Raw genomic sequence first — 21560 nt, 5'->3', positions numbered from 1 at the left:
AAGTTTGCTATGGCTATTTTATGTGTATATGTCATGTGTATTTAAGGGGGCGTGTTTTGCCGGTTCTGGTCAGATAAATGGACAGGCTGCTTACTGCACTGTATCATGTGACTCCTGTGTCTTTGAAATCAAATTCGAGGAAGAGGTGCTCATAAAAAAAATCATATCTGAAGAAGCAACCAGGGGTCTGGTTGCGTACGGGAGCAGATGGATGTGATGGATGTTGTGGAAAAACACCTTCCACCTGAGTGAGTTAACTCACACACAATATCAGCTAAGCTCCCGAGGTGATGTGGATGTGTCATACTGCTCAATCTTGTGAATCTATGCATCAATATTACAGATGTACCTACAGCCTGTATAAGAAATGATACAGAAAAAAATATAACTTCAATCAGTATTTGTAGACCAGTGACCCAGTGGCCTAATGGATAAGGCATCAGCCTCCGGAGCTGGGGATTGTGGGTTCAAGTCCCACCTGGGTCTTGTCAATAATTCAATACCAGTTCTTCCTGAAAGGAACTGAGTGGCAGTGGTAGTTTGCAACTGGAAGTGACTTTTTGTAATTGAAATTGTTACTTTACAATGTCATAAAAATCTTCCTGTAGCCCTACCTTTCCTCTCAGTTCTACTACAGGCGCCTCTGTATCTTCTTTAGCCGCAGCAGGTTGGGTGTATAAGGTGAGGTCATCCTGCCATAACAGGTGCTCAAATTTCATTACTGCAATGGTGTTGAAGCCAAGGACTGTCTGCAGTGACTCAGTGTGGTCAGCAGGGGAGTGTCTTTAAAAAAAAAAAAAAAAAACAAAATAAAGACTTTTTCTTAAATTATCTGTAAAGTAAAGTAAAAAATTGGGTTCTTAAATTATCTGTAAAGTAAAACAAAAACTTTAGGTTTGCTTGTTCCTTTAACATACGTCGATCAGAAATGCAGTTCGTAAATACATCAGATATATTCAAGTCACTCACGTATCATACAAAGTACAATACGCTTGATACACATTCTGTACAAATCTATATATGCTTATTGTTTTAATAACTAAACTAGATAGATAGATAGATAGATAGATAGATAGATAGATAGATAGATAGATAGATAGATAGATAGACGAGGTCATGATACATACGTAAATGTGTGACAGATACATGTGTGTACTACAGCATGTGTGTGTTAGCCACTCATTATAGTCCCTGGATGTCATTGCTGTACGTAATAATGTCTGCTATGGGAATGAATGCAGGCCAAATGTATTTATGTATTAAACTAATTTAGGATGTGATGAAGAGCTCTGGTGGTCTAATTGATGCAAACAAGAGACCACAGGCCAAAGACAAGGACTCCATTACAGAAACCTCCCGGGACCCATGTACTGATCCACATGTGGAGTCAGTCTGTGTGGGTGTGTCTGTGTCGCTGGGTTTCTGGGATATGAAATAACACTTAAAACAAAAGATTTATTTTTCTAAAGTTTTTTTGGCTTAATTTAGTTATGTTGTGACTAACATCCAGCTTTGGGCAAGATTTTCTTTTTTGATCTTTGATCGTTTGCTTTCAGTTTCACTCACGTAACAATTCTTACCTTTGCTGACTAATAATTTCGCAAATGGCAGAGATGGGTGGTAACTGCATTGTCCAGTTCTTTGGGGAGGAATTAAGCAACGACTTTGTCATGTGTCAAGTTTGTCATTCTCATTACAGAATTAGAATCCTGCTCATTTCCCAGAATTCATCCGGCAGCGACGACCGATTGTCTCCATCTTCAGCCCTGTCTCCTGCTGCAGAAAACCGGGTTTAGTCATCAGGGGAGTTTAGCTGTAATTTATCAGATTCATCTCCTCGGGTGGTGCACAGTTACTCACCGAGCCCAGTTGGGTCTTCTCTAGGAGAAGGGGAGGAGGGAGAGTCGGGGGGGAGGAGGTGACACGGGCACCTGTGATGACATTTTCAGGGCGATGTAAAGGTTTGTCATTTATCTGTACGATGGTACCGTGTCACCTGGTGCGCTGTTGTTATGGTCCTGAAGAAGTCTTTCTGTACATATTATGACACATTTTCACTTTGTCATAACTTTGATGGCCTGTTTGGAGACAAACGCTAAATAAGTGGAATGAGTTTTCAGGGTTTCTTCTCTCTTTCACTTAGACTATGGTTTGGCATCATTTAGAAAACAGTTCCCTGGAAATTATGAGCTCTAGAATGTTCAGAATCGAATGTGTTTCTCGCTACTTTAATGTGCTTTACATATTTTAACTCCCTCAACAAATGTGTGGTTTATTTCAGTTTATATTCATAGAAAATTTAGATATTGTTTTCTGTCTTTTTTTTTCCCTTTATTTATCAGGAAAATAATTATCGTTTACGTTAAAATTATCATTGTTTTAGTTGATCTGCTTCCATTTATTACTACAAAATTCTGTGAGAATCTAAAAATCTCGGTCAAAAATCTGTCCCAACTGAATGAAGTAGACTTGATCTAAGAAGTTTGGTTGTGAAAACTTAAAACTAACAGGTGATGAGGATTTAATAAATAAAAAATAACATAAAACAATCTGAGCAGATGAGCTTGGAAAAACTATTTTTGTCAAAAACAGACCTTATTTTTGGGGATACCATTGATTACATTTAACAGTTTGATTTATTCTCACAAAGTGTGTATTTCTCAAGCGACACAATATTTGTTTTTCCTAAAATACAATTATGTATCGACTCGTCTCCGCCCTGGTTTTTGTCTCCGATATAATCTCTATTTCACACTCATTCTCTCGCGGTTTACTTGCACCTTATCTCAGAATCAAGATTCTCTGGGTTATTTCTGCCTGAGTGAAGCCTGACTCTCCCCTCGGTTCTGCCAGCAGTAATCTGCCATCATGGTCGCTGCTCTGCGCACGGCTAATTGGATAATATGGTGCAGAGGAGGCACTCAGCAAACCAGGGGATTCCCTTCATCACACACACACACACACACACACACTCAGACACACACACGGTCTGTGGGGAGAGGCATGAGGAGAAAGAGTTGTATTGTTTTTAAGTAGGAATTCAGGTCCGACATTTGGTTCTGATTTCTGCATTCTTTCTTTTTGGTATTTAAACTTACAGGATACTGGTACGGCAAATGTGGAGGCAGCTTTGGGAGAAGTTGAAAAACCCCCTCAGACAGACGGTTGTATTTAGAGTTTCACATGGAAAACCAGCAGCTGCTCCTGTTGGAGAAGCTGCTTCACTGACTTCATTACATTATCAGTTACAATAACGAGGGACCGGGACTGGGTGTGTGACACACAGTCTGGCCTCAATTGACCGGGACTGGGTGTGTGACACACAGTATGGCCTAAAGCATCGTTCATAATGGTTTACTGCCGTTCTTACACTGGTCTCATGTAGTTAGAACGGTTTGTAAACAGGGGCTTTTGGCTTAAAATGTTATTTTTTAAGGGTGATGTGTTGGTCAGAGTTAAATGTGGGTTACATCGTTTGGCCCATTTTTTTAAATTTCTTTAACTGCATGTCTGTAGAGTTTACTTTTTAGGTCCAATACATAAGGATGAGATGGATTTTGTACAGGAACAATCTGCAAAAGAATAGTTTAAAATAAGCCGGTTAGTGAGGAATGGGTAAGGCTGAGAAAAATGGCAAAATAGATCATTGTTAAAAGCTTATATACATTTAAAAAATGAAACAGGATTTGATGGATTTACCCTAAAACGATGAGGTCACAGAGGAGTTGACCCCAGCTCTGGACCTTCATGGTGGACATGTCTGCTCTATAGGAACGTCTTTCTTTCTTTCTTACATTCCATCAACATAATGATGCTGATGTATCCTCCGTCAGCTTCCTCTTCCTGCAGGGATCTGCCTCCAATCACTGCTGTCAATTAGACCTTCTCCTTCTCCCGTGGACTTCTGCCTAATCTACTTTCTCCCTGAACTGATCACATTAAGGTTCCAACGGTGCCATCATGGTGGAGAACAGGGAGGGGGAGGAGGAGGAGGAGAGGAAGGAGGAGGTGATCCAGTGACTGGGAGGAGACTCCAACGACACACCGATGCCACTGTTCTGTTGTCAGGAGGCGGAGGATGATTTTCATCATCATCACGGACTTGGTCACAAACTCAAACAACAAAACCACATGGTGAAAAAGTCAGCGCTGCAACGACCAACAAGTGAAGGAGGAAAAAACACTGTAATTCCTCCTGCGTTAGAAAAGAGGACACGATATAATAAAAACCTTTGTCCATGAACAAATGGAATAAAATTGGATTTCCTTCATTGTGGGTCAAATAAAGAAAATATTACATTTGTCAATTCATTTGTCTTGCTACGATACCCCTGTAGTAGCTCCACGCCCCCTACATTGAGAACCATCGTCGCAGCAGGATAACGCTCTGACAGACTGATGAAACTTGACTGATTATCCATCGTAACTTCAAACCAGTTTGTATTTATTTCATTTATTATCCTGATGCATGGTTCGTGACAACGGCGTGATATTTAAAACACTCACTTCCTGCTGTATTTATTTTGCCGTAATTGGGTTAAATATTCAGAGAGTCTCATTACATCAAGTTAAGCATCTAAAGGTAAATGTCAGCCGAGGTTTAACAGATAAATTAAAAATAAATCAAACTCATATAATTGGAAGGAAAAAAAGATTTTTGCGCACATTTTTAAAATAAAATAATAAAATATTTCTATGACCTCATCTTTCTACATGAGGAGTTTACCACAACCACAAAGTTGGTGTTTAATGACCTGAAATCCTATTTTATATTAAAACCATTATTATCATTGTAATTGTTTGTTTGCTCACTGTAAGACCAGCCTTTTAAAGTAGTGGCACGCGGACCAAATGAGGCCCAGACAAAACCCTCAGAGCGGTCCATAGAAATATGACACGAAACCAAAAGTAACAGTAGGCAGGTAATCAAAAATTCAAACACAGCATGAATGCAACACTCTCTGTAGCTTAGCAACATACGGAGCACAATTTAGTTTTTGTTGTTGATGTTTTTTGCTGCTGAACTCCTTATTTTTTTGGTTTGTTTTTACGTACTGTGCTTTAACTTTATTGCTGGATGGATGGATGGATGGATGGAGTGAGTGAGTGAGTGAGTGAGTGCTGTATACGTCACAGATGATTCCTGTGCCGTCCACTCCAGCGCAGAGAGACTCCGACTCATCAGGGACACCGTGGGTGGATTCAGAGACACTTCAGCCGTCACTCTTTTGTGAAAGCCCTGCACCACCTGAAACAGAAAACAAACCGACAACCTCTCAAATGTGATTGTGCTTCTTTAAAGAGGTGTAACCTTCAGAATCGTTTGCATTTTTTTATTCAGACTCCAGCTCCCGTCCAGGTCCTCCGCTGGCAGCAGCAGTTTAAAAAAAACAAAAAACATGATTGATGATGACACTGACACTCAGTCAGGCACAGAGACAATCCAAGTGATAGATCACACTCTTGAAGTTCTCCCCCGGTTTTTGAAGTCACTCGGAGGTTTGTGGTAAACGTTTGTGGTTATTTCTCATTCATTTTATACAGATTTATATAGACTTATAGAAATAAATACAGTGTGAATTAGAGATTGTAGAAAATCAATGAAAACTAATCAGATCCATAGAAGACAAGGTGTGGTTTTAAATCAGTGAAATGGACAAAAACAAAAACAAAAAACAAACAATGTTTGAATTATTATTGAAATTAAACCCAAACAGGTTATTTAATCACGTCTGGTTTGTAAACAGTTACTGTGGCTCAGACCGACAGCAGATCAATAATCCAACGTCTGCTTTTGCCCACATGCCAATGTTATCAAATTATTTTGGCGCTCATCTGCTTCGTGTCTCCGTGTTGAAGGTGAGGTTCGTTCATTTTCTGTTAGAATTTCTCCAAAAAAGTATGTGTGGTACCGTCACTACTATCACTGACCCCTGAGCTTACATTTAAAGGGACAGTGACGGTTTCAGCACCGTCTCATTTATCATCTTCCTTTAAAACTGGTAGATTTGATGCATTAGTCAAGGCTGAAGACCTGCATGTGGCTCTGGAGCCACATGTTGGACCCCCTTAGTCTACAGTGTAGACTACAGATTAATTCTGTAATTAATCACTGCCTGATAAAGTTAATTATCTTTAAACTTCTCCTTCCTTTTCTGCCTTGTTTCTTCACTTTTCTATGACAAATCTGAAGTAAACTTTTGGACAAACTTTCTTTGTCTCAATGAGTCCTGGGGAAATGATGAGTCAACGGCGTCAACCTTGCCATATAAATCTGTTATGCCTACAAATACCTGGAAGAAAGCGAGAAAAAAAAAATCCAACTCATATCAACCCCATGTCTCTCTGGTTCCGAGCGTGCGATGACGAAAGCAGTGACCTGCTGACGTCTCAGGTCCCTGATTGAATCCGGTGTGCCCCCCCCTCCTGCCCCCTCCCCGCTCGGTGAGAATCAGCCAGGTGTATAAAACGGCAGCCGCGCCGACCGTGAGAGCAAAGACACGGTCAGAGTGAAGCCGCTCAACCACAGGCTGGACGTAAACAACGGACAGGAGATCAGGACCTTGGAGAGCGCACAGACGAACCAGCCAACCGCCGGAAACTTCACCCAAAGCATGTAAGAATTTTAACATTTACACCTAAACGATGTGAAGATTCGTGTTGATCCATTTTTTTTCTTACTTTTGAAACAGTTCTAGAACACTTTTTCACCACAGAGTTTTTTCCGGGCGCATTTGGATTCGCGCTCCAGTGTTTTTGGTTTCTACCAGGTTCAGTTTCTTCGCGCCGTAGTATTCAGTAAATTAGTACGGGAGTGAGTAATAACAGTAAATATCTTTATTAAGGCAACAAATTAAGGCAACAGGTATCCAGTTACGCATTGGATTCCCGTGCGTAATTACGCATCTAAACCTCAACTGTCAGATATTAATTATAGTTTTAATTTTTTTATGATGAGAAATGACATTAAAGTTGAAGTTTGATGATAATTTTGACTCGTACTTTACAAATTTACATCACATAATTTGCGATAACCATTCTTTGCGCCGTGCGTAATTACGCACTGGAACCGGACAGTTATTTTTCTTTTAAACTCCCGAAAATAAATATTCCAACCATTCCATGAAATAATCCAACTTTATATTTTGTATTTGTGGATAATGAGTGCATTTCGTTTTGGTGTGTTCCGCCCATGAACTCGCCCCAGACTCCAGTGCGCATTTCGTTTCCAAATTGTATTTGTGGATAATGAGTGCATTTCTTTTTGGTGTGTACCGCCCATAATCTCGACCCAGACTCCAGTGCGCATTTCGTTTTCGCGTAAAAACGCATTTAATTTAACTTCGCTGTTACGCGTTTTGTTCCGTAATAAAACATGATGAAACGATGCGCTTTCCCCAAAAAAACGTCTTGTTACCTTGTTAAAATGCCTGTTGTTAATAACTGTTGGAAGTTACTTGCACCTGGTCGCACCGCAGACCTGATCAGCCGCTCGTCTCCACCCGCAGGTGTAAAGCCATGTCACAGCGCTCCGGCCCCCAGCTGCTCCTCCTCATAGCCCTGTGCAGTGTGCTGTACTCCCGGACTCTGGGTCTGCCGTACACATCTATGAGGTGAGAGGACAAATCAATGACTAACACAGGAGGCAGAGGTTGGTTTAAGTCGACCAGACTCCGGGTTCCTGCTCGGGACAATTCGACCCTAATCGAAGCTGCTTCCAAACTAGACCACATTAAATCTGATTCGATTTCTGGTTTTACTGGTGTGGACTTCGCGGACCTGAGTTCAATTCTGTTCCCTGTGGTTCCTATCCCCGCAGACCAACGCGACACGCAGACGGTCTGTTCACCAGTGGATACAGCAAACTCCTGGGGCAGCTTTCAGCGAGGAGGTACCTGGAGTCCCTGATCGGAAAGCGGGTCAGGTAGGTGACCTCCACCCGGGGTGGTCAGAGCTCCGGAGTTCATTTATTTAATTTGTAATAATACCAGCAGCACAGTCAGGGAGGAGTGAAAACATCATGATCACACAACATGTGCAGACATATACTGCAGACCTCCAATACATAATTATCACCAACAAATGAACAAAACACATTTTCCATATGAAGAAGAGAGAAGTCAGAATTGTCAGGTCAGGGTGAGAACTACACTTTATACACATTTCTACAATGAAAGATTGACATTTATTTGTTGCATCTTCATGTTCTATCAAATATTAGAGGATCTAAATGAAGTCATCATAATAAAAATAAAAGCTTTTACTGCCATTTTTCAGCAGAATCACACAGAATCATATGAGGCCCAGAAAGAACAAACATAGTGACATTTACCACCAGAGTGAAGTCTGTCTGCCTGACGAGGCAATGTCAACTCAGCTAAACATTTTTAAAGGTTAATGTTTCCCATAAACAACATGAAGCCAGGAGACATTAAATGAATCAGAGATCCTGAGCTGCTCTGACTTTGTCCTGAAACCTGTCGCCCCCCCCCCAAACCCCCCCTTCCCATGTCCGGTGATGAGCTGATGGAGGAGCCGGTGAAGCGCCACTCAGACGCCATCTTCACAGACAACTACAGCCGCTTCCGCAAACAGATGGCCGTCAAGAAATACCTGAACTCAGTGCTAACAGGAAAGAGAAGGTAAGAAACGAAAACCTCCTTCAGACAAACAGTTCCACAATAAGTCACCGACTCAAATAATTCACTTCCCAGGAACATATTTATCAGGGTGTGGTTAGAGCTCATCATGTGTGCTCACCCTGATTGGACAGAAAACTATTATTTATTTACTATTAATAATTTGCCTTTGTTATATGCAACAGTGGCAAGCAGATCAATTAAATAAGCTTCCACTAGATGGCGACAGATGGCAATAAAAACAAAAAACAGATAAAGACTCAGCTGTTGAAGAGCTTTCTTCAATTCCTGTCTTTATATCAGCCATGTGTTAAACTAAACAGGCCCAGGTTTCACAGTGAGTGAGTAAATCCAAAGCAAACTAAAACTCAAAGATCATTATATTACATACAATTTTGGACACTTTTTGGTGATGCACAATGGGATTTTTCTCATGTTCCGTGACTCAGAAATATTGGAAAAATTTCTTATGATCTATGAATCTAGAACCGACATTTACCTTAATTTTTTTCTTTAACTGCGCCATAAATACGTGTCAATTCGTTTTCGGTGTTTGAACATATATTACTAAGGCATGTATGTGTTGACATGCAGCCTAGAAGATCCTGGAGCCAGCGACCCAGAGGAGCCCAGGGACGACCCGAGCGCTTTCCAGGAGAGCTACGACGACATTAACGTAGATCACCTTCTAAACAACTTCCAGTTGGTAATTATTCTCATACTGTACTCCACATCTGGACAGTGGATTCATGTAGTTATTTTAGTAGTTTATATTATCACCCAACAGAGTCGTCTGGAGATATTTCACTGGCTAATACAAATACTTTTTTTCTGTCTCCTTCCCGTGTTCCTCCATCTGTTCCCCTTCGTTCTTCCTCCTGATCTTACGTTTTTTTTCTTCATTCATTCATCATTTGCTCTTTTCTCCCTCCCTCCCTCCCTCTCTCCCTCTCCACCTCTCCATTTCCCTCTTCGCCTTCCTGTCTCCTCCTTTTTTCCCTCTTCAGCCTCTTTGAGGAGAAGCCTGTGTTGGAGAAAGTTCCTCGCCTCCGTCATCAAACTGTCCATTTAAAAACAACAACAACAACAACAACACTGCATTATCCAAAGGACAAAGTCACTTGAAGCACTAGTAACGATGGTAACGATGATGATGATGTATATTCTGTTCTTCTCTGTTGTGTTTTAGATACATATATTCACAGTACTAATCTGAAGTGAACAGTTCCACCCAAAGACTTAAATACCGTGTGTGTCCACGTCGGTCGGTCACAGTTTGGAGCTGACGTCAGGCTGCAGCGGCGGTCTGAAGTGAAGAGTCAACTCCGTGTTTCATTCTCTCTAAAGTTCACTGTTAATTTCTCTAACGTTTGGAGCTGTCAAACATTTCACCGAACAACACGTGCTCTCACCGTTGAGTTCAATGAATGTTGATGTCGTGTTATTTTTTATTTTTTCACTATTTGAGTCCAACGATGTGTTCGAGGACGCTGACATTTCTTTGACATGATGCACTATAGATTTCTTTTAAATAAATAATCAAATAACTGAAATGAATTCATGTTCCAGTTAATACAAGGTTTAAATACGGAGAAAAGGATCAAGTCTTTGTTGACGTCTGGTTTGATGACTTTGTAAAAAAAAAAATTAAATAAATAAATAAAGTGTAGCAAAAGAATCTGGCAGAAAAGAAGTTCAAATTGTCTCAGACATTAAATTTTCAACAAAAATCTTGACTTTAAAAAGTATATATATATATATATATACATACATTCATTAATAAAATAACTAAGAATTACATTAGTCTATATATTTATATCATCTACTGTCACAGACACGTTTAACATTTTAACAGCATTTTTTTAAATTGAACTCTGCTCTCATTTTCCCCACTGGAGACTCAACATGACAATTATAAAAGACATAATCATATAAGAGGAAGATGAGGAGGAGGAGGAGGAGGAGTGTCAATGGGAACACAAATAAAAAGAACACAAACGTATTTAATCACTCTGTACTCTTCAGTCATGTAGAGCAAAGACGTTCTGTGCACAGACCTGCTGTGGTTCATATAGTGATGTCCAACACTCATCCAATAAAAGATGTCGGTTTATTTTTCAAAGCTGAGTGGTTTCGTCTGACTCATTGTTTGATGTCAGTCATTTGCTGATGTCGATCTGATCAAGGACTCAAATGCAAACTAATTGCAAGGTTCAATGGGTGACCAATCATGCAGACCTCACCCAAACTCCCCCCAAAACTCCCCCGGGGTTTCCCCGTCTTCCAGAGAATGGCCTGATTTCTTTTTATTTTCTTACACTCATGCGTACATGTAGTTTTCAGCACCTCGGACAGCTCAACCACCAGCGTTGGCGCTTTTGTCGTGTATCAGCACCATGGACAGCGATAATGACTGAATATTCTTTTTTTTCCAGATTAGTGGGAAAATATCTTACAAAACAAAATCTTTATAATAAAGATAATTTGTTTAAAGAAAAAAATGCAAAATAAAATGTTGTAACAAGAGCAATTTGATAATAACGTCAACATCACTTCAGGTTCAGCCATTTCTGAACAACTGTTTTCTGCTGTTTAGTCAACGTGTATCTGCTCGGACTTCGGGTCGTGACTCACTGTGTTTACAAGGGTCCATCAAAGGTTTGACTCATAAATGTCATGAGCAATTTTCTGCAGGGCTGCTTTGTTATCATCATCATCATCATCATCATCTGCTGAACTTATTAAAAGCAACAGTGTCAATGTGTCGACTTGACAAACAGGAGGCAGTGTTACATCAAATACAAAGTATTATCTTTTCATTAGACGAGCAACAAATTTCTGGTGTTAAAAGATTTTTTTAGATTTTTAGATGATAAAATGTGATTAAGATTTTTAAGATTCAGACAGTTTCTCTTGTCCATATTAATATAAATAAAACCAACGTTAAGACTTAACTTAACCCTGTGTGTTTGATGCTAAAACTAAAGAAAATACATCCACACACCAGACCAAGAAGGCGAGCCAACTAACCGCCCAGTTTTAGACCTGTTGTGAGCTCAAGAGTTACTGATTTCAACACAGTATTCTGTAGGTGGAGCATGAAGACAGAGGAGAAGAGAGGGGAGGGGGGGGGCAGACGATCTGAAGAAAGAAAGAACGGTTCTTTAAAAAGAAGAACGGCAGGTTGAAGCGCACGCAGCATTTTACGTAATGCACTGAGGAAAGATTTTCACATGCAGGTGAAAAACTGAAGCTTTTAATAGGACATGCAGTAAACAGAGTGATTCATGTTTGCTGCTGGCTTCAAACATTCAATTATTACTGTGCAGAAATGACGGGGTTCACTGTGTGTGTGTGTGTGTGTGTGTGTGTGTGTGAGGGTCTAAAACACTGGTAGATGCTGCCTGTTTTTGTTCATTTACTCTCATCACTGCTGATCTTAATGGACCAAACAGAGTAAAAACGGAAAAAAGCACTGTTGCCTCTCAACAGCCGTGAGTGTGTGTGTGTGTGTGTGTGTGTGTGTATGTCTGGTACAGCTATACTTGTGGGGACATTCTTTGGAAAACATCACTGCCCAATGTTAGTAAATCTCTTTCTATTCAGGGGAAAGTGATTCATTTATGTTTTCTACAAAAACCTATTTTTGTGCATTTTCTGTTTTTGTTTTTTTATTATTTTATTTTAGTCCAGAACCTGAATGAGACAAAAGTTCTACTTCTACTAGACTGACGCCATCGACTCGTTGCTCTGTTTCACTGCAGCTCCATGCCTGTCTGTTCTTCCTCCGCCTTTAGGCTCAAAAAAACTACTCATGCAAAAAGTGGAAACTCTGGATGATGAGCAGACTGTAATGTGCCGGGAGAGGTGACAAAAAAAAAAAAAATTAAAAAGATGCAGTGACGAGTTAAAGCTTTAAAACTGTGGCATGGCATCTGTGAACGTCATTACTACACTGTGTTCGACACTCACTGACACACACACACACACACACACACAGGTGGAAGCCACCTCTAATGACTTTCACAATTAGGAGAAGCTGTGACGGCGGTGGAGCCGTGTGTCGCTGCAGCAGCAGATCAATAAATCTGCCCGATAAATGATGCTGTGTTTCTGAGGGAGAGGAAAAGGCCAGAGAAGGGATTCATCAGCAGCAGTGACGGCTGACGCTGTACAAAATCACCCACTTAGTTCCATCGTCATGACATTTTCTTACATGTTCAGTGTGAGGCTGCTCCACCTGTCGTTCACCCTCAACCACTCTGTCTTTTCCTGTTAGCTCAGGTTGGACCTCAGGGGTTTTTTGAACGCCATCAGGTAGAAAGCGTTGTCTAGGAGAGGTCGGATTTGTGATCAAAGGATGTTGGTTCAAATCCCAAAAGGAAAGATTTTTCCTAACTGTACTCTTCCACAGGTTTTTTTTCTTTTCAACGTCACAGGAAGTCGTGTTGAACAAGACGTGAACATAATTCACACGTAACAGCAAGTGTCGTTATGACATCATCTCTGCTGTTGCACAGGGAGGGGGCGGGGCATGGGCAGGGGGAGACAGGAGACAAATGGGTCAGGCTGCAAATGTCAGAGGTTCCCGTCTAATGTCACTGATTCTCTCCATAACTCACCCAAACAAACCACAACAAGACTGAGGCTATTTTTGTCACGTCTGAGGACACGGAGTTCTGACAGTAATAAAACTAAAAAAAAAGTTTCCTAAAATGGAATAACTAGCCTGGATGTTAACATCACAATGTTTTCAGACAGTTTTATTTCATGCTCAAATGTTATTGCAAGTACAATGCAACACACCCAATGAACAAAAATCCCATGCACTGACAGCCACATACCTCTGGTGTTCTCAGTCCTTGTTGTCCCCAGTCGTACAGATCTTGGAGTAAAACCCAGGTTTTCTGTTTGGTTTTCTTTGCCCCATGTGGTAACTGCCTCCAGCAGCTTCTTGTGTCTGGAATAGTTGAACAAACAAACGTCTCTATGTCTGTATGGCTGAAATATAGTAGTGAAATTTCACAAAGTCTGCAAAATATAAAACATTATTATTTACTTTTCATTTTTTAAAAACCCTGCTGTCTGATATACGTACTGCAGCTGTGCACGGCTGATTAGTGAGGTCAAATATTTCAGGTGAGTACTGTCATGTGACCTGTCACATGATGAGCATTTTATTTATCAAAAAACGTGTTTATTTATTTACGTTTTATCAATAAGCAAAGATTTAAAATAATTATAAATCTACTACAGTACATAATGGGTGTCAGCATGTATCCCCGCCCACAGTCAGTGTGGACAGTTCTCCAGCACTGGGATTGGCTGCAGCTCCCCCCACCACCCGTATCGTTAGCCTAGCCTAACGCTAGGCTAACGATATGACCAACTAAATATGAACTATGATAGGGCATTTACAGTAGTGTTAGTATATCCAAGTCTGAGTCTAAATGTAGATTAGTAGAGTTATGGTAGAAATTAATTTAAACTGGAGTCGATGTGTTTTAAAAGTAGCCAAGTATTAGCCAAAATACAAGCAAGATGCACATTAGCTTATTCAAAATGTCCATGAGTTTAGCGTTGATAGCTGTGAAGCTAAATACAATAACAGTAGAGTCAAATGTCTAAATACAAGCGCAACAAAAAATATTACCTTGAGATATAAAGTAATTTGCCAAAACTCTTTTAAGACAAAAGAATCACGTTCCAAAGTATTTTACTCCAATAGACGCCAAAAACAATGCTGCCCTCTAGCGAAATAAGCCGGGACATGACGGTGAATAAATAAAGACCAACGAAACAGTCTTAGGTTTTAGATGTTCATGTATTTACATTTACAGCACATTTAAAGAACCTTTAAAGACAGTCAACATTTATTCAAAAATATACATTTAAATATATACATGTACACAATACTGTTTAAAAGGACATTGCACAAATTAAAGCCATTTCATTTTTAAAACAAAATAAAAACACGTACAAGTGTAGCAGTCAGCATTTCTTTTCTGTGGACCTCAGATTCTCTTGTTGCTTACAGACAACAACTATTTTTGACCTGAGGACGATTTCTCTGATTGTCCCTGTTTTGATTTTATGAAGTGCTTTGCTGCGGGTTTTTTTCAATATATATATATATATATAAAACCTCCATTTTGTGTCCATGTCTGAACACACACAGTACAGTGAAGGACACTCAGTGTCTGTTAAAACAGAAAAACAACTTTAAAAACTAATAATAAATGAAGTGAACTTGTCACAGGCGTCGGAGGTTTCTTTTGCTGCGGGCACTTCCGGGTAGGATCGGTGTGGTTTTGAAGCCGAGGAAGTCGGACTTGGGCTGCACTGTTCTGCAGGCTGTGGAGCCGTGGAAGGCCTCCATGCAGCAGGTGCAGAAGTCGAACATACAGCTGGGACGAGTGCACTTGGCTCTCTGCGTCTCCGTGGAATGCGTGGCAGGAGAACCGCAGCGTTTGCACGAGCGCAGAGACTCGTGCTGCTTCAGACCGGTGGCAGCCTGGAGAGAACGGAACGAACAGATGCAGGTTAGTTAGAGCTGAGATCACAGCACGTCACTTCATGGTGTGTGTTAATTCGTTTTAATTAGAACAGTTCTAAAACTGTGGTACGTGTACCACCAGTGGTCGTCAGCTGAGGCCACCACAGCCTCTGGCATTGATGGGAGACACTGCTTCATATCCAAACACTCACCTGCATGAAATCCTGAAAGCGTGTACTTTGAGAGTTGTGTCTTGGGGTCTTCTGGCAGGATGTAGTTTGCCTGGTGACTCTGTAGTTCACGGAGGAGGAAGAGGAAGATGCGGCTGCTAGTGGAGTCGTGGTGGCACGTCTCTGTAGGCTGGAAAACACCACCCTGGGTATCGTCACGTCTCTGGTCAGAGCAGACGATTTCAAAGAGTTCTCTGACCCCTGAAAAACAAACGGAGAAAAGACTTCAGTCAGTTTTTGTTTTTTTTCCCAATCTTCGGAGAAGAATGTCTTCAATGGGAGTATCCTGGTTTAGACTTTGGTTTGTGTTCTCACCTTGAGTTTCTCCTCAGCCTTTTGGCATCTGTTAAAGGCCTTAGCATTTCCATCAATGATCCGTCTCCACGTCTTGCTGACTTTCCTACAGCTGTAAAATGAGCGAACGAATAAAAAAAACAAAACAAAAAACAGGAATGTTAAAGTTCTGGTGGTGTCATTTACTGCGTCTTAGCTGACGCCTGTCATCCTTCAGTTAACACTTTTGTGTCCTTCTGTTTATTTACCTCAACAGGTCCATGTCATCCAGCAAAGCCAGAATGTCAGCGAGGATGATTTTCATACTTCTGCACATCAGGGATGAAAAAACATCAACAAACTCGCAGCCCATCCGACCCCCGATCACCCGGTCCAGATGATGCTCCTCGGCCAGTTTGTCAACAACACTCCAGTCGTACCTGAAACACACAAAAATAAAACACGTTAAACTCATTCTGACACTAAATACAGACCAACATCATACCGGTCATTTTAAATACGATGGGGAAATTGTTTTTCAAAATAGAAGCATAAACTCTAACCTTTTAGTTTGCCGGTATCCCTTGGCCAGCTCTTCACAGACTGCCCTCTCGAAGTTCAGTATAGGCAGGTTGGCGTAACTGCTGTTATGAGACGGTGTGGACGACAGCAGTCTCCGTCTGTGATGTTCCACAGGAGTGCAGACAGCCCCCAGGACAGATGTGGAGACCACACCACTCTGGCACTTGGGGGATTTCTTAGGCGTCCGTGGCTTTTCCCTTCGAACAGGTGAGGTTGCCGTTGTTCTACCCTGGGTGTTACCTCCGTCCTCCTCATCTCCATGGTGCTCCTCAATCTGACTGCTGTGCAGCGACAGATATCCACTATCTTCAAACCCTTCATCTACAGTCCTGTCGTGCCCGCTGTTGGCACTGTTCTCCTTGTTGAACGAGGGTTTGGTGACGTCATTGAGGGAGAACACCACCGTGGTGGCTCCGGTAGGCGGACATGAAGGCTTGACGGGAGAGGGTTCCTTCAACGGAGAGGGTGGTTTGAGACGGAGCACCTGAGAGTCTGCAGCCGCGGCAGCAGCTGAGTTTTTCTGCGGGCTGTGGGCCTTGGTGACATCATAACGAGGGCATTTCATTGTGGCTTTAAGGAAGACAAACAAAGATCATGTGATAACCAATAATGATTTTGTCATAATATAACAAATAACACAGAAAAGTGACTCAAAATTAGTTAGAAATAAGTTTTAATATAGTAGTTTGTTAGAGACTTCCTGTTTCAGATAACCCTCAGATGAAATGATAATAAAATATTGGTCAAATTTAATGATAAATTAGTTTAAGGTCTATATTACTGTGTTTTCTTTTCTTAAATTAGTTTAAGGTCTATATTACTGTTTTCTTTTCTCTTTCTAAACTTAAGTAAAATATTGTGCGTAAAAGTTTGTTAAAAAGGGGGGGAACCCTTTCATTAGAACAAGGTAATAAACCAGAACACAAAAAGTAGCAGAGCCCTTCCTATTTCATATTTATTACACATTATAGTCTAAAAGTATAGATAATAAAAGCCCAGTTAATACAATATCTCATGCACAGAGATAATACACGCTGTATGCCTGGCATCTATACTATCAAACACCAGTATAACAAAAGCTACTACATATTCATTCACAACATTCACCAGTACATGACAACAACAACAACACACACACACACATATGAGCTTTCACATCGACTGTATAATCATGTGTTATAATATTAAACATGTTTAAGTTAAGATTTTGGCGCGATGTGAATTTGGCGGAAATGTGGTATCAGTGACGTGGACAGATTCCAGTTGCATTTAAGTTATTATCTATTCCATCCTTTTGTAAAAATGTTTTAGACACTGGCTTTAAATCGCTGCAAACATCTACTTTAAATTGCTGTATACATTTGTTTTATAACGTCGTGCGTGTAGTTCAGTGTCACACCACAGTGGCTAAACTTTATTATACGCACGTACTGTGTTTATTTCGTAGCGTGAATAGTAGAATGTTGAAATGATGCAGCTTGTAATTCTTAAAATGACTAAGTTTATAAAACAAACAGTCACGGCGCTTACGGAAAGAGATGGGCATCTAACAGAAAGCGGGAATTTACGCATGAATTTGAAAGAACAGTGAAGGCGCCCAAAAAAAGATCACGGCGCTTGCGCAGGGCTCCAATGTTGCGTTTACTGACCGTCATCATTAAACTCTAAAATAACCTCACCTAACAATGCATTACAAAATTAATACTTTAATTCAACTTTAACAAGAACAAACGAGAAAGTATGTTAAATATATGCAATGACACTCCTTGCAATGACACCACCATGTCACTACTGTCGTTACTTTTCAAACGGATGGGTTTCCTTGTGTTAATAATTCAAATGTCAAATATAATTATTAGCTGAAGCACTACTTTTTTTTGTTTGTTGCCATCATAAACGTTGGTTTTGACGGGTTTAATCCATTACTGACAATGGTAGGTGACGAATACACGAGTGAGCTAACAAGGCTAAAATATCGAGTGTTCGACAAAAGAAAAAGTGAAAAGTTTCAGATATAACACTTACCGCTGTTTTGCAAGTATTTTTCTCTACAGCAGACGGCCTCTATGTTCATAATACATGCGCCTCAGACCCGTACAACCAAAGATAAAATATCCAACTGTGGAAAGTCCGCCAGTTGCAGGCTGTTACATTTAAATCGCGGCGGAAAAAGCGGAATACCAATCACGGCGAAGAGTAACCATGTCCCTTTAAAAGGTAAACCAATGGGAGCCCAGTTTCTGAAGTCTGTACGTTTACGACGTGAATGTGACGTCACAATTTTAACTCCCCCAACCGGATGTAGATGAGGGGACGGGGTAAACTATAAGAATACGTACTTAATAAAAATCAGTAAAAAAAAAAAATTAAATACTTTTTATAACATCAAACATATTTTTCAAAATAGCACAAAGCAGGAGAATAAAATTATTCGAGAAATTGTTCATCTGTAGTTACGGCAAACGGAAGCCATTGTCTACTAACTGCAAAAGCCGCCCATGCTTTATGATAGATTGTGATTTTCAGTTAAATAATGTTTTTTATTTCATTCATCATTTTGTATTGCACGCAAAACAGAAACTTAGTCTACAACAACTTTGTGTTGTGAAAGTCACTTTACTTAACACGTTTTACTGAAGAATGATTTATAAACTGATTATAAAAAGATAATAGCTATAAAGAATAAAACATTACAATCCAGTTTCGAAACTGTTGGTAAAGGTACAATGTACTTACATAAAAAATGCATACAATAGCCAATTATTATTTCAATAATATTTTCATTCCCTGTGCAGCACAGATGGTGTTGGTTGTCCACTGGGTGCAAAGGTGCAACGACAAATAAAGCTTCTCATTCAGTATTTACTGTCAAAGAAAACAGCAAACATGAGAAGGGACGAAGCATCTAGTATTTACTCTCTGCAAGAACCCCCACTGTTTAGGAGGGAAAAAAGACCAGTCTTTCACAGGTCAGTTAAGTTCACACCCCTGCCTGGAATTTGTGAAGCGTCTGTTTCATTGAAACTTGACAGAGGAGAATGGTGGTTGGGGGAGGTGGTAGCAGATTAGATGTAACGTTTAATTTGTCATTACAGTCAAGTTTTGGTTGTGAGTGATGAGAAAACAAAAGCAAGAAAATCGTGGTTGACTTTTTCAACTTCATTTTCAAAACATTCCAGAGAAATCCGGTGAGAGCCAAAAACATCAGGTCAGTGAAAGACAAGAAGGGATTGAAAAAAATGAAGACAGTTACAGCGTGCTCCGGGGGGTGGTGCTCACCCAGCACCATGTGCTTTTATATGGTAATGTATAACACTAGTTCAATGACAGTCCCTGGATCAAACCTGTTTTCAATCCAAAGGAAAAGCTCAGTTTGCAATATCTTAAGAATAAATCTGTCAACATCATATCATTTTCAATATAATAAAATATACATTATGTTGTCCAAACACTAAAACTTTAGTTGTCCCTTAGAAATTCAAATGTTCATTGTATACGTGTCACCAATTGATGGCAGTAATGAGCCAAACGGTGGTGGCATCCACATGTGAAATACCAAAGAATGGGTTTATAGTGCACATGCGCATGTTTTGCAACATGGCGGCCTCCATAAGGAAGGTGGAAAAGGAACGATGCATTTCTTTTTAACTCTGACAGGAATTTTATACACAATTTGTCGAAGAGTTATGAGTTAACCCCGATTCGTAGGAGCCGTGTTATAGTTATTTATAGTTTCTATTTGTATAAGTGCGTGGATATAGTAAATATATTATATGAGCCAAAACGTAGACATTATGTATGGAAAATTACTTCCTTATGTAGTTTGTTATGCTGGATCAAGACTGTATTTTTATCCATAGAAGTTTGAACAAGACTGTATTTTTATCCATAGAAGTTTTCCCTTTTCTGTAGAGGTCACGGTGAGCAATAGTTTGTGTTTACGTGAATCAGTGAGAAATATTAATTTCAGTTATTGCTTCTGAAATGGTTAAAATCATGATAATTTGTAGTTTAGTTGTAGGCTTCTTTTACAAACAATGACGTCATGTCCAGGTCAGGGCTTATGAGTCCATGTAATAGCTTCGTTTGAGTCAAACCTAAAGCTAAGTTTATACGATGTTTTGCAGGAGAGCCCTGGTGGGTTTTCCAAATGCGAAATTGTTCTTCTGTGATAGGTTTAAACACCGCTTTCTAAGATCACTAAAATTCCCCAAACACACTATTCAATTCCACAATGGTTGTTACACCAGAACCACAAGAACACTCCACACCAGTGCCCCGTTACTGGGGGCCAAGTTACTGTCCGTGGATGAGCTTTTCGCACGGAAGTCTCTGCAGGAGCACCTGAAGAAAATACAGTCGGAGTACAACCAGTGTTTACAGGCTGTCAACCACGGTGGCGCTGAGGAGCAGTGCAGAGAGGAGGAAATGAGGACCAGGAGGAGCAAGTTGTCCCAGATGGTCCCACTCATCCAGAACATTATGGAGCTGGACACCAAATATAAAGAGATGGCTGAGAATGAGGCGCTGCTTAAAGGTCAGCTTCCTCGCAACATTTTAACAACCTTTATACATTTAAAACAATGTACTCAGTTAACCTCTACTCTTACAAAGTCACAGTTATTAGTATTTAGCATTTGTTTCTTTGTTTTTTTCTCTCTGATGGATGAAGACCCTGCCCTGAAGGAACTGGCTGAGCTGGAAAAAGAAGAGTGTTTACAACATATACAAGATCTGAGAGAGAAGGTACATATGTGGGATATCTACTTTAACATGAATAAATAAATACATTTCGTGACAGTCTAAATGTTTTGTTTTAATGTCACCTCTCTGATGCTTCAATGGCAGATCTTGGATCAGTTGGTCCCTGAAGAGGAGGCTGATTTGAGTGACCTGGTTCTGGAGGTCACAGCTGGTGTTGGTGGTCAGGAGGCCATGCTCTTCACTGCCGAGGTACAGAATACTGTCGTACTTTGTATGAATAAAAGAGATGGTAATAAAAAGAAACAAATTGTAGCAAAATTAAGTTTTTTGTTTCACTTTGAAGGTGTTTGACATGTACCAGGGTTTTGCTCAGCATCATGGCTGGACTTTTGAAATCCTGGAGAATGCACCCAGTGAGATAGGTCAGTGATCTTTTTTTCTATTTGTATGAAAAAAATCTTAGCTGTCAATACCAGATGTAAGTCATTTGTCTCATTGAGATGCCATTTCTCAAGCACTCCATGAATTTGAATTCGTTTAGTGCATATTTAGTTGGCATGGTTAAGAAATTGCAATAATTTTGAGTTGCCACTAGAGGGCAGCAAATCCCGCATTAAAACACCAATTCTTATGGAA

At 40.2% G+C, this 21560-nt stretch overlaps 3 protein-coding genes and 1 non-coding gene across 4 annotated transcripts in view; 3 read left to right on the top strand and 1 right to left on the bottom strand.

Annotated features, from left to right (window-relative positions):
• The first annotated feature begins 413 nt into the window (after nucleotides 1–413).
• trnar-ccg (transfer RNA arginine (anticodon CCG)) lies at nucleotides 414–486 on the top strand. The gene has a single exon. It is a non-coding gene; the product is annotated as a tRNA-Arg (tRNA).
• A 6021-nt stretch (nucleotides 487–6507) lies between these two features.
• Nucleotides 6508–10311, top strand: vip (vasoactive intestinal peptide). Its single transcript, XM_008321500.3, has 6 exons — nucleotides 6508–6616; nucleotides 7509–7613; nucleotides 7820–7924; nucleotides 8517–8642; nucleotides 9234–9345; nucleotides 9647–10311. Coding segments are annotated over exons 1-6 (459 nt in total). The 5' UTR covers nucleotides 6508–6614; the 3' UTR covers nucleotides 9656–10311.
• Nucleotides 10312–14762: 4451 nt separating this feature from the next.
• Nucleotides 14763–18425, bottom strand: fbxo5 (F-box protein 5). Its single transcript, XM_008321499.3, has 6 exons — nucleotides 18246–18425; nucleotides 16202–16790; nucleotides 15908–16078; nucleotides 15681–15771; nucleotides 15348–15566; nucleotides 14763–15153 (listed from the first exon to the last, which is right to left on the bottom strand). Exons 1-6 carry the CDS (start codon nucleotides 18292–18294, stop codon nucleotides 14893–14895), a joined length of 1380 nt encoding a protein of 459 aa, XP_008319721.1. The 5' UTR covers nucleotides 18295–18425; the 3' UTR covers nucleotides 14763–14892.
• Nucleotides 18426–20096: 1671 nt separating this feature from the next.
• The window catches only part of mtrf1l (mitochondrial translational release factor 1-like), a 2742-nt gene continuing 1278 nt past the window's right edge, over nucleotides 20097–21560 (top strand). Inside the window, exons 1-4 of the mRNA XM_008321497.2 lie at nucleotides 20097–20757; nucleotides 20893–20966; nucleotides 21069–21173; nucleotides 21268–21346. Coding sequence (XP_008319719.1) covers nucleotides 20337–20757; nucleotides 20893–20966; nucleotides 21069–21173; nucleotides 21268–21346 — 679 coding nt within the window. The 5' untranslated portion in view covers nucleotides 20097–20336. The remainder of the gene's footprint in view (nucleotides 20758–20892; nucleotides 20967–21068; nucleotides 21174–21267; nucleotides 21347–21560) is intronic.

This window comes from Cynoglossus semilaevis, chromosome 12 (assembly GCF_000523025.1).
Source record: "Cynoglossus semilaevis isolate Cse_v1.0 chromosome 12, Cse_v1.0, whole genome shotgun sequence".
Classification (NCBI taxonomy): domain Eukaryota; kingdom Metazoa; phylum Chordata; class Actinopteri; order Pleuronectiformes; family Cynoglossidae; genus Cynoglossus; species Cynoglossus semilaevis.
This window is presented reverse-complemented; position numbering and strand designations above follow the sequence as displayed.

What these genes read in the sequence shown, in the direction of transcription:
- vip (XM_008321500.3), top strand. An exon ending in CTGCCGTACACATCTATGAG is followed by an intron (nt 7,614 to 7,819) that starts GTGAGAGGACAA and finishes CTATCCCCGCAG; the next exon opens with ACCAACGCGACACGCAGACG. An exon ending in CTGATCGGAAAGCGGGTCAG is followed by an intron (nt 7,925 to 8,516) that starts GTAGGTGACCTC and finishes TCCCATGTCCGG; the next exon opens with TGATGAGCTGATGGAGGAGC.
- fbxo5 (XM_008321499.3), bottom strand. Translation starts at nt 18,294, where the DNA reads ATGAACATAGAGGCCGTCTGCTGTAGAGAAAAATACTTGCAAAACAGC. An exon ending in AGGCTGAGGAGAAACTCAAG is followed by an intron (nt 15,567 to 15,680) that starts GTGAGAACACAA and finishes TTTGTTTTTCAG; the next exon opens with GGGTCAGAGAACTCTTTGAA. An exon ending in GCTTTCAGGATTTCATGCAG is followed by an intron (nt 15,154 to 15,347) that starts GTGAGTGTTTGG and finishes CGTTCTCTCCAG; the next exon opens with GCTGCCACCGGTCTGAAGCA.